Raw genomic sequence first — 11,409 nt, 5'->3', positions numbered from 1 at the left:
TTTATTTATTTGACAGACAGAGATCACAAATAGGCAGAGAGACAGGGATAGAGAGGCAGAAGCAGGTTTCCTGCTGAGCAGAGTCTGATGTGGGGCTCGATCCCAGGACCCTGAGATCATGACCTGAGCTGAAGGCAGAGGCTCAACACACTGAGCTACCAGGGCAGCTGGTTACACTTAACCAGCTGAGCCACCCAGGTGTCCCCAGGCATATAAGGATTTTAAGGATTATGTTTAAATACCAAATAAGACTTAATTCAAATTTATAGAAGGCTTATTTAATTTTGAGAGTGGTCTGTCTAAAAGCTAATTCATACTTATTTGCTTTTAGAAAATGGATTCTACACCTTTGTTACCGACGTCTTTAAACATGAATCTGACAATATCACATGTAGAATGTCTTCCCAAGGACATTCTGGTGAAATTTCAAGGCAGAAATCATATCGAATGTGAGTTTGACTACCACATATTACAGAGAGAAATGCAGCATATTCCAAAAGTAAAAAATAATGTGGACATTGATGAATTTTGTTTGGTTGAAGAAAGAGTATCTGGAGAATGGCAGAGAGGAAGAGTCATGGAAAAGAAAAATGAACTCTATACAGTATTCCTCATAGATCATGGAGAAGAACTAAGAGTTGATGGTACACAGGTTGCTTCAGCCTGTGGCAACTTATTTGAGCTACCGCCAAGGGTAATAGTTGGTATTTTCGCCAACATACTACCAAATGGGGAAAGATGGCCTCCTAAGGCTTTGAATTATTTCAAGTCATTAGTAGGACTACAAGTGAAAGGTTGTGTACAAGCTGTTTTGCCTCTTCAAATGATTCTTCTTGAAGTGCCAAAAATTATATCCCAGGTTCTTGAATTACAATTAGGCAGACTTATTGATGGAGATTCATTTCGCCTTATTGTGGAAATGTTAAAAGAATTCTCACAGGAAATGCCAGATTTAATAAAACATAAAAGACCTGACTTATCATTAAGTAATAATGATACTTCACTTGATATTCAACACATTCTGGCTAATTTGCAGCCATCTTTGCCAGTAGGCAGGGTTGAAAGTATAAAGGTGTCCTCTGCATTGAGCCCAAGTAAATTTTATTGTCAACTAATTAAATGGATTCCAGAGTTAGAAAACTTAACCATGTGTATGACTTTGCATTATGATACTGTCAGTCAAGAAAGTAGTCCCACATGTGATAACTTTGGACTACTTTGTGTTGCCAAAAGGAGAAATGGACAGTGGCATAGAGGAATTCTTCAGCAGCTCTTGCCCAATAATCAAGTGAAAATTTGGTTCATGGATTATGGCAGTAGTGAGGCTATACCCTCAATCCATGTGAAGAAACTTAAACAGGATTTTATTTTAGTACCGTTGTTTTCATTTCCATGTTCTCTGACCTATTTACACAGTCCAGATAGAGATGCCAGAAAATCTCAACTGAGTGTTTTTAAACAAGCTTTGTTAGGACAAATAGTATATGCACACATTGATTGTTTCAATAAGGATGAACATTTGTATTATGTAACACTACAAACTCAGGAGTCTACAATTAATTCTAAGTGTCTGTTGAAGACCGTAGGCACACAAGTACTCTGTCCAGTGTCTGAATCAAAGATCTCTAATATGTTTAAGGAGGCTAGTGCTTCTGATGTAAACAGTGTGGTTGACTCTTTTACTGGAAATACAGAACCATCAATAAGCTCTTCAAATAAAAATAAGTTGAAAATAAGTTTTCCTATTAAAACTGTAAATATGGAGATAGAGACTGCCTATATAGCTTTTGTGGCCTATGTATTAAACCCATCAAATTTCTGGGTACGCACTAATGAACATCAGAATGAACTTCAAGAGCTAATGAAAAATATAAACAAATCTTATGATTCGTGTGAAAATGATGAACTGATTCTAAGAAATCCAGAACCTGGATTATTTTGTTGTGCTAGATACACCAGAGACCGACATTTTTATAGAGCTCTCATCACTGAAATTAATGGTTACAAGATTAATGTTTATTTTTTAGATTATGGAAATACTGATTCCATACCATTTTTTGATGTAAAAATTTTGCTTCCAGAGTTTTGTGAGTTGCCTGCCTTAGCTATGTGCTGTTCACTTGCACATATATTTCCTCTTGAAGACTTATGGGTGAAGGCAGCAATTGACTATTTTAAAAAAATAGTCTTGAACAAAGCAGTTTTGCTTCAAGTTACAGCAAAAAAAGATGACAAGTACATTGTAAATATTCAGAGTATGGAAGCCTCAGAAAATAATGATGTTGTCTCTCTTATGTTACAAGCTGGATATGCAGAATATTGGGAAGTAGAACCAGAATACTGTCCCAAATCTGTAAGTGAATATTCAGTATTAAATTTAGAACCTAAAAGCAAAGTTAAAGTCCTATCTGCCCTTCTTGAAAGAGCCAAATCTAAAAAATACCATTCAAATAAGCTAAAAGAAAGGACCTTGTCTTTGTTAAAATCCCCAGCTGTTAATTTCTCAGATTTAAAAAATCCTTTCACCTTGTCTGTGGGATCGGAGTTGCTACGACCTTATAAAGAATATATGTTTAAACCAGGAACAGTGCTTGAAGTCAAGTGTTCTTCTTATTATGGCCCAGGTGACTTTTCATGCCAGCTTCAATGTAAGTTAGAGGACTTAAAATTGTTAATGGAACAAATTCAGAATTACTACAGCGTTCATTCTGATCCTTATCAAATTGGGCAGATTGCTTGTGTTGCTAAGTATTCCAAAGATGGGAAGTGGTATAGAGCTGCTATTTTGACTCAAGTATCAAGAAAAGAATTTGACGTGGTATTTGTTGATTATGGTTACCAAGAAAGGGTTTTAGTTAAAGATATTTGTGCCATTAACCCACGTTTCCTTTTTTTAGAAGGCCAAGCCTTCAGATGTAGTCTTAACCATTTAGTTGAACCCATCAGTTGTAAATTCAGCTGGACAAGAGAAGCATGCAGAGACTTTGGGAATTTTATTTCTTCATCTAGAGGATTATTGACTTGTGTCATTTATGCCCTAGTTCTTATATATCCAAACTGTTTATGTAACTTAGTGGATTTACAATCTCCGCTTACTAGTGCAAAAGAATTTCTTATTAATCATGGCTCAGCACAGTATAATACATTATCAAGGCCATTTCCATCTTCAGTTAATCTTTACAGTTACTATTATTCTTCCTTTAACATAAAAATTGGAAGTGAGGAAGAAATATACATTTCTCACATCTATAGTCCTAAAAAGTTTTATTGCCAACTCAGTAGAAATAATAAAGACCTAGAGATGATAGAAACAAAAATCACAGAGATTAGTAACCTCAAAAATTATCCAAAATACGATCCTAGTAAAATGAGACTGTGCCTATCTAAGTATGTAGAAGATGGTCTCTCTTACCGAGCTTTAGCAATGCCAACAGACTCACTAACTGACTTTCTGGTCTATTTTGTAGACTTCGGAAATAAGCAGTTAGTAGAAGAAAGTACATTGAGGGCTATCTCAGATCAGTTTCCAGAGTTGCTGTTTACACCTATGCAAGCTATTAAGTGTTTTTTGTCAGATTTTAGAGATGTAGATATTCCAGTAGAAATCTGTAGCTGGTTTGCAGATAATTTCTTGGGAAAACCATTAAGGGCAATAATATTGACCAGGGAGTCAGATGGTCAGCTTGGTGTAGAATTATATGATGGATGTCAACATATAAATCAGGAAATTAAAATGTTGCTTCATGCTTATGGGAAAAAACTCTGTGACCAAGCACACTATGTGGAAAAGGGTCCTAAAACAAGTGAGAATAAGCGACTTGCTGTTTCTTTGAAAGGCAAAATAGAAAAAAACTATCACCATAATGTGATAAATAAAACTAAGCTAGTAACATACTCTGAAAGTAAAATAGATCAGTTAACAAATCCGGGAAGTACATATGCCAAGCTTTTGAAACCATCAGTTTGTTATAAAAGTGAGCCTGCTTCAAAAAACAGAGTGAGATCTTTGAATGATGGACTAAAAAATAAAGGTGTAAAAAGTATCTCTGGATTTGATGAAAATGATGTGGGCTGCAAATCAACACGGGTTACATCGCAGTCTTTTATCCAAGAACTAAACCAAGCAGCTTCTCAAGACCTATCTACTCTTACTAGACCACAGATCAAAGATCTTCCTCAACCCCAGATTTACTTGAATGCCAAAGTTAAAGGATATGTTTCTAATATCAGTAATCCAGCAAGCTTCCATATCCAACTTGCGGAGAATGAAAATGCAATCCTCAGACTTGCAGATGCTCTAAATGAAAAAAGATTGAATATAGTGAAAGAGAGAAAGTCCACGAAGCCTATGGTGGGAGACCTGGTAGTTGCAGAATACTCTGGTGACCATGCCATTTACAGAGCCGTTATTAAGAAAATTTTGCCAGGAAATTCTTTTGAAGTGGAGTTTATTGACTATGGTAACACTGCAGTAATAAGCACATCTAAAATTTATGAATTTCAGAGGGAATTCTTAACCGTTCCTCAGCTAGGAATCCATTCTTTTCTCAGTGGGGTCAAGTGGCATGAGCCTGATGAAATATGGGACAGTAAAACTGTGGATTATTTCATGTCGAGAGTGAGTAACAAAACCGTTTCTTGTGAATTTCTGAAGCAGCATGAGCAGAAATGGGAGGTCAATATCATCTGTGATGGAACATGTGTCATTAATGAACTAATTAAATGGACAGCCTGTTCAAAACTACAGAAGACTGTACTGCAGCTGCCTACAGCTGTCTCTCAAAAGGTGAGCTCTGGGGAGGATAACAAAAGGAAAAAAGGAAAGCCAAAGGAGTGCGAAGGTTCTGGGACTCTTCAACCATCTTGCCAACGGCTGGTTAAGATTCCTTTTGAAGAGTTAAGACCTGGACAACTTGAAAAGTCTGAGATACTTTATGTCTCAAAAAGTGGGACATTTTATGTGAAGTTATCCAAAAATAAAAAAGTCTTATCAGATTTAACAGTATTCATCAATAAAGAAGTAAAAAACCCCTCTTTATCGGTGGAAAATATTGAAAAAGGTTTAGAGTGCTTGGCAAAATCTAAAAAAACCTTGAAATGGTATAGATCAGAAGTAGCAAAGAAGTGTGTTGATAAAGTGCTTGTTTTTTTAGTAGATCGTGGTAGGTATGAAATAGTACCTTTAGGGAATATCCGGCTGCTCAGTAAGGAGATTAGAAATATTCCAAGACAAGTTGTGCCTTGTAAGTGGATTTGGTTTGAAAATTTTAGAAACCGGTCATTTGAGTCCATTGTGTCTTTATTTGCTCATTTGGAAATAAGTATTCTTTTCTTGAAATACTTAAACTCTGTGTGGAAAGTCGACATTTTGGTAGATGGCCTGCTACTTTTAGAATACTTAAATACAGTTCATGCTGAAAACAAACTTAAATCTTCAGAAGCTATTTTTAATGTGACTCCTGTGTCGTCCTGTACAATGAGATCATATACTTGGGCCCAACTCCAAAACGGAAAGCGGTATTCAGGTATTGCCACTGCGGTTTGTGATCCGTCAGATTTCTGTGTTCAGTTAGAAGATTTCTTTGACACAATGAAATCGCTCTTTGTGCTGCTTTCTGATCTACCAGAAAACTTGCAAACAGTGCCTCAAGAGTGCATCGCTCCTGGTGCTAGTTGTTTGTTCAAATACGATTTGGAAGATCAGTGGAATAGAGTGGAAATCTCTGAAGTCTCTAGTCAGTCCCTATTACTTGTGTTGATCGACTATGGATTTTCTGTTTGCATACCTTATTCAGATACAAAAAATCTGAAAGTTGTTCCTGTTGAACTTTTGGATATACCAAGGTTAAGTTATCCTTGTATCTTATATGGTATCTTACCTGCTAAAGAGCAACACTGGGATGAAGATGTGAAAAGTTTCTTTCAAAACTTCCTAAGTAAACCAGGCTTAGTTTTTCAGTTTAGGAAGCATAATTTTGAAACAAAACTGACAGTGGATGTCCTTCATGAGAAAAATAACTTGGCAGATTTGTTAGTTGCATCTGGTCTTGCAGTATATTCTAAAGATTCAGATCCTCTTAATGATGGAGGTACTACTACTGGACCTACTAAAGTCCAATATCAGTTACAGAGTAAGCCTGTTCTCCCACTGTTAGATGAAAATTGTTACAAAAGAGAAAATATAAGTTGTACATGCACTGAGAAACAAAAGCTGAAAGAGAAAACTGTAAAGAGGAAAGAGGTCTGTAAGAACCTCTTAAGGAAAAGCCGTATCAGTAGAAGATTATATTCCGAAAACGTAGCTCTGAGGAAGAAGGCTGACTTTGGAAAACATAATCCCCAAAGTACTGCTATGTTTGATACGTGTTCAGCAGCTTCATTTTGGGAACTGCCTAATGGTTTAAAGACCAACACCAACTGCATTGAAAACATTTTTGAAAAAGTACCAACTGAAGAAACACAGGAAAAGAACACAGTGGATTTGAGAATAGCAGTAAAAGCACTGCACGCTAATGAAAAAATAGTATCAGAGGAATACTTAAATGGTAAGTAGCTATTTTAAAAAAGATATCCTTTTTTTGTAGATTCCATTTTTGATTCTTTAAAAGCTTATTATATGTCAATTATCCAAATTGAAAATATCATACTGCAAGGAAACTTACTAGAAAATCTGAATAAATGGATAAACTGGGACTGATCACTTAATTATAGAATGGTATGTGACTAGTTCTTTTTTGAATGGTGGTGACCTTTGAGATTGTAATGAAAGTGGAGAGCATTTTTAACCATATATGCATGCACACATACGTGACATTTTTGAAGTTTAAATTTAATTAGCCCACATATAGTACATCATTAGTCTCCGATGTAGTGTTCAGCAACTTATCAGTTGCATATAACATGACGTTCTACAGATAATTTCAAGGGTTTCACAAAACTAAAGCCCCATAGAGCTCAGGTTAATAAATCTTGCTGTTAGTGAGCTCCTGGGCTCATTCTGAAGAACCAGGCCTCTTATCAGGGGAAATGTATCTTCAGGTTTTTCAAATAAGCCTTTGGCATATTGATAATGTAGTTAAACTTATGGAATAAACTGGAACTTATTTCCTCTTAAAATTTTTAGATGTCAAACTGATTCTATAATAAAATTTTAGTATGTTATAGCTAGGGTATTGTCTGATTTTGCTTATGCACATCATATTTCATTTTTTGTGGGGATTAGTTACTGAGGAATTTATAGGCTATAAATGTTCCTTGTTTAATGAATCTGTTATTCATGTTATACTCTATTATAGCATGTTACATTCTTTTAATCAGTGTGGAGAGATCTTGTTTTTGATATATTTTAGAATATTTGAATTCATATTTAGGTGTTCTATAGTGAATTGATAAATGCTTTAAAGTTGGCTCTTATTTTTGAGTATTTTGTATTGGATTAGCAGTTATGGTAGAGTGCTTACTATGTTATGTATTAAAATTTTTGTACATATTACCTCATTTAAAGCTTACCAAACTCTGAAGAAAGTTGATCTTTTATGTTTGAATGGAGTCAGATTACTAGTACCCATTTCTTTTCCTGAATTCTAAATCACTTTAGAGAGGGACAAGGAGAGAAACAACTGGTGAGCAAAATATCAATATTGGTTTTTTTTTTTTTAATAAATGTGGTAACTGTGGGTTTGTATCAATGGTAAAATGGGCTTACCAACACTGAATCAATAATTTAGACTTATCTTCACAGGCACACAGGAGAACTTCTCTATATGGAGGAGTCTACCCATGTAAAAACTATGGCTTGAGGCATTTATCTCCAAAAAGGGAGGGAGAAGGAACAGGCTAAACTAATATAGGAATTTGTCCTTCTAAGTGGACCAATCAGATTGGTCCCACTCCTGGTGTAAGTAAGGGAGGAAACAAATCAGAGGAGTGTTAGGCTAGGAGAGTGCCTCAGCTGTGAATACTTCTACATGGAAGGCTACCTCAGGAATGGGAAGAATGACCCCCCTGAATTATGAGCATTTTATGGAGGAGGCTCAGGAAAATTAAATTTTCCTTTGGATATAAAGACAGAATCTCAGCTCCTTATTTACTAGCAACTGTGTCCCCAACTACACAAAGTTTTTTTTTTTAATCATACTGCCTTTTGCAAAGCAGTGATGTCATTTGAGGAATTTCAATAAGCTTTTGTCCCTCAGCCCATGCATCTTAGTATTTACATAATTTCTTTTACTACTTCACATGTGTATGCTTCTACCTCCATGTTTTTCTTATCAAATTCTCTAAGACCCCACTGTGAGCCCCTATCTCCATCCACCTCCTGCATGCCTAGCACACAGTGAATCAGTGAGTGAGTTAAGTGGAAGTAGCTGTTACAAAAGTAGTCCAAACGTCAAATTACAGTTCTAAAAAATAGAACCTGAAGTTTCATTTAGGGGAAAATCCTAACTTTGAGACAAATAGAAGAAACCTGGTTACGTGGACTAAGAACTTACTAATGTACTTGCTATTCTCCATTTTAAAACAAAATGAGAAAACGTCAGATGGTCTCATTGCCTTGAGAACTGTCCATGCTCCTAACATCTGTTACTACTCGTCCAAAGGCCTCACTGTAGGAGCCACTGCTGTTTACTGTCTGCTCTGAATCTGGGGCAAAATAATCTTTTTTTTTTTTTCTTCTGGGTTAAAGTTACCAATATTTGATACTACCTTGCCTGTTGAAGAATCTAGAAAAGTGGATCTAATGGTTGTACTTTTTCACTCAAGGCTTTGCACTGACATTAAGAAAGGAAGCTTTAAAAAAAATCCTGATGCCTGGGCCTCGCTTTTAGAGATTTTTTTAAATTGGTCATGCTGTGGTCTCACTATCAGGATTTTAAAGCTCCCCAGGTGATTCTAAGTATAGCCAAGGTCGAGAACCCCTATTCCGAAGATGACTGTGGACAACTACCTGAATTATTTTTGTGAGAGAAAACACTAATTCTGGACTCTGAAAACTCATAGAATTTATCCTTCCGGTCTTTGGAGTCCAAACTATACACAATGAGTCACAGTAATTCTGTGCTAAACTTAGAGTGTCATTGTGTTAGAAATGGCCTTGAAGTATAATCCGTTTATTTTGTCCTGGTATTGTTTTAATTCTAGAAGTTTCTGCCACTTACATTTAGAAAATGGGCTTAACTTTCCCATAGTTTCAGCCTACTGTAACATATCAATATTAAAATAGTCAGCTAATTGTTTTTATTTGCAGACTTTTTTCAAAATAAGTTATTAGTCCATTTCTGGGATGTTCTTGCTGTCGTTGCTTGCTCACTTGCTTTTTCCCTGGACGTCCTTGAATAGATAATTATGGAAATCAGAGAATGTAATAACCCTTTAAAAAAACACAAAAATGTCTAGTTACTCTCTGGTAATGAGGCAGTGTTTGATGCTGGTATGTGCTACTTTCCTACAGTTGTTTATTTAACTTGACGACACCTTTGAAAGAAGTCTGGAATGGCAGCCCAGTTTTGAGGAGAGAATTGTCTGAGTTTTTACCTTTGAGATGGTATAGCTAGATATCCAAAGGCTGACAGGCATATAAAACATTAGACTGAATTCTGAAAATACAATATTTGTAAGTGATACATACTTAAGAATCACTTACATTGGATCTAGCGTGGTATTTAATAAAAGTATGGGCAGTGAGACACCCTCCCTGAAGTGTATTCTTGGTTCATTCCTTAACTGTGAAACTGGAGGTAGGCTTTTTAACATATCTTTCTTCAGTTAGTTTCTTCATCTGTAATACACAGCTAATAATGAATGCCACTTGCTGCTTGTGAGGGCTATGTAAGTTAAAACATGTAAAATCTGTTAGTATCTGGTATAAAATACATGCTCACTAATTTAGAAATAGCCATCTTAATAAAGCTACAATTGTTTTTAAAATCTTTTGTGAAATAGTAACTTGAAAAAGTGCTGATGCTTCTCTGCGTGAAATTGCAATATTTAGGACAGTGTGTATGTATATATGAACATGCATATTTGCAGTATAGTGGCTTGATTAATGGTTAGATCTGTTTGGAAGATAGGATTTCTGATTGAGAGAATTATAGTTCTAAATAAAGATTAGAATAAGCTATATGTATTTTTTCCAAAATGGATATATATTAGAAATAAAATATTTTTATTTATATGTATAATTATGTATATATATGAGTATGTAATTTATATGCCATATATCATTTGTTCTTTGCCTTTTTAAATTGTGACTTTAGAAATTAGTTAAAAATTCTGTTTTTAGTAAGAATTTTCAAAATAGTCTTGACTATTAAACACTTAATGAAATGCTTGGAAAAATCCTTTATGAAATACTAATTATTCTTTTTTGCTTGTTTTTCAGTGCAGGGAGATGAAAGCTCAGATCCTTTATGCATCAGTTTGGCAACAAATAATATATAGGATACCCAGTAATTACTGTTTTGTTTTAGATGCTCCAAATATATAATAAAAGTGGTAAGCATATGACAATTTCTAATATTTAAAGTATCTGAAAGGCATCTAGATTGTTTAGCTTATTTTCCCAGCAGACAGTGATTAGAATGTTACAGAAATCTTAAGTGACCAGGAATTAGGATGACTTGATTTCAGAAAGGTTATTTAGGAAATGGGGTTCACTCCTAAAGCATTTTAAATATTTGATAAACCATTCTTTGCTTATATTTTCAGTCATTAGCTATTTCACCATTATTTACATCTTTCAGGTGTCTTTCCTGACTAAAGCCCTTGTTTCTGTCATCACTTTTAGAGTCTTCATTGCAGTCATGGATAATCTATAGTTAACGCTACACAACCATATTCCCAGGAAAATATAGGTGCTTATAGGACTGACACTTCATAGTAGAATATGGAAGAGAAGTCCAATTTCATCCCATTCTTCCTCTTCTTTAGCTCCTGCAATGAGATATTTCTTTCACTTTATTTGGCAGTTGTATCTATTTTTAATTTGGCTTTATATTTTTGGTGGTTTGTTATAGATACTTGTGATCTTCAAGAACACTACTGTTTAGTTGGTGGGAGGGTGGGGGTAAGGAGATATCTTGCCAGTGCAGTTACCTGTGAATTAGAATTTGTTACAAGTAAACATTTCCTGTGCAAATTCAGAGTCTTCTGTTGTAAAGATAGAACCATAAAATCATACAATTGCACTTAAAGTCAATGTATGCCAAATAGTTTTGAAGAACTAGGGATTTGGTGATTTAGAGAATATTTCAGAAAACTTAGGAATATTTTAAGCTACTTGGGGACAAATTTATCATTGGTACATATATATTAGTGTATTGATACTGTAATTTTTTTTTTTTGAGGTTAGGAAGTAATTTCCAGAATAGGAATAGGAGTTTGATATCTTGCAGTTTATTCAAGGCAGGG

The 11,409-nt window shown here is 35.1% G+C and overlaps 1 protein-coding gene across 1 annotated transcript; it reads left to right on the top strand.

Annotated features, from left to right (window-relative positions):
* The first annotated feature begins 334 nt into the window (after positions 1 to 334).
* On the top strand, positions 335 to 10,440 carry TDRD15 (tudor domain containing 15). The gene is made up of 2 exons (XM_044262549.1): positions 335 to 6,545; positions 10,382 to 10,440. Exons 1-2 carry the CDS (start codon positions 335 to 337, stop codon positions 10,438 to 10,440), a joined length of 6,270 nt encoding a protein of 2,089 aa, XP_044118484.1.
* Positions 10,441 to 11,409: the final 969 nt, after the last annotated feature.

This window comes from Neovison vison, chromosome 8, assembly GCF_020171115.1.
Source record: "Neovison vison isolate M4711 chromosome 8, ASM_NN_V1, whole genome shotgun sequence".
NCBI classification, from domain to species: Eukaryota; Metazoa; Chordata; class Mammalia; order Carnivora; family Mustelidae; genus Neogale; species Neogale vison.
The sequence above is the reverse complement of the archived record's forward strand: the minus strand, read 5'-3'. Positions and strand labels throughout refer to the sequence as shown.

Excerpts from the sequence above, each read along its gene's own strand:
- TDRD15 (XM_044262549.1), top strand. The coding sequence starts at position 335 with ATGGATTCTACACCTTTGTTACCGACGTCTTTAAACATGAATCTGACA. Across the intron at positions 6,546-10,381 it reads ATCAGAGGAATACTTAAATG|TGCAGGGAGATGAAAGCTCA; the intron begins GTAAGTAGCTAT and ends CTTGTTTTTCAG.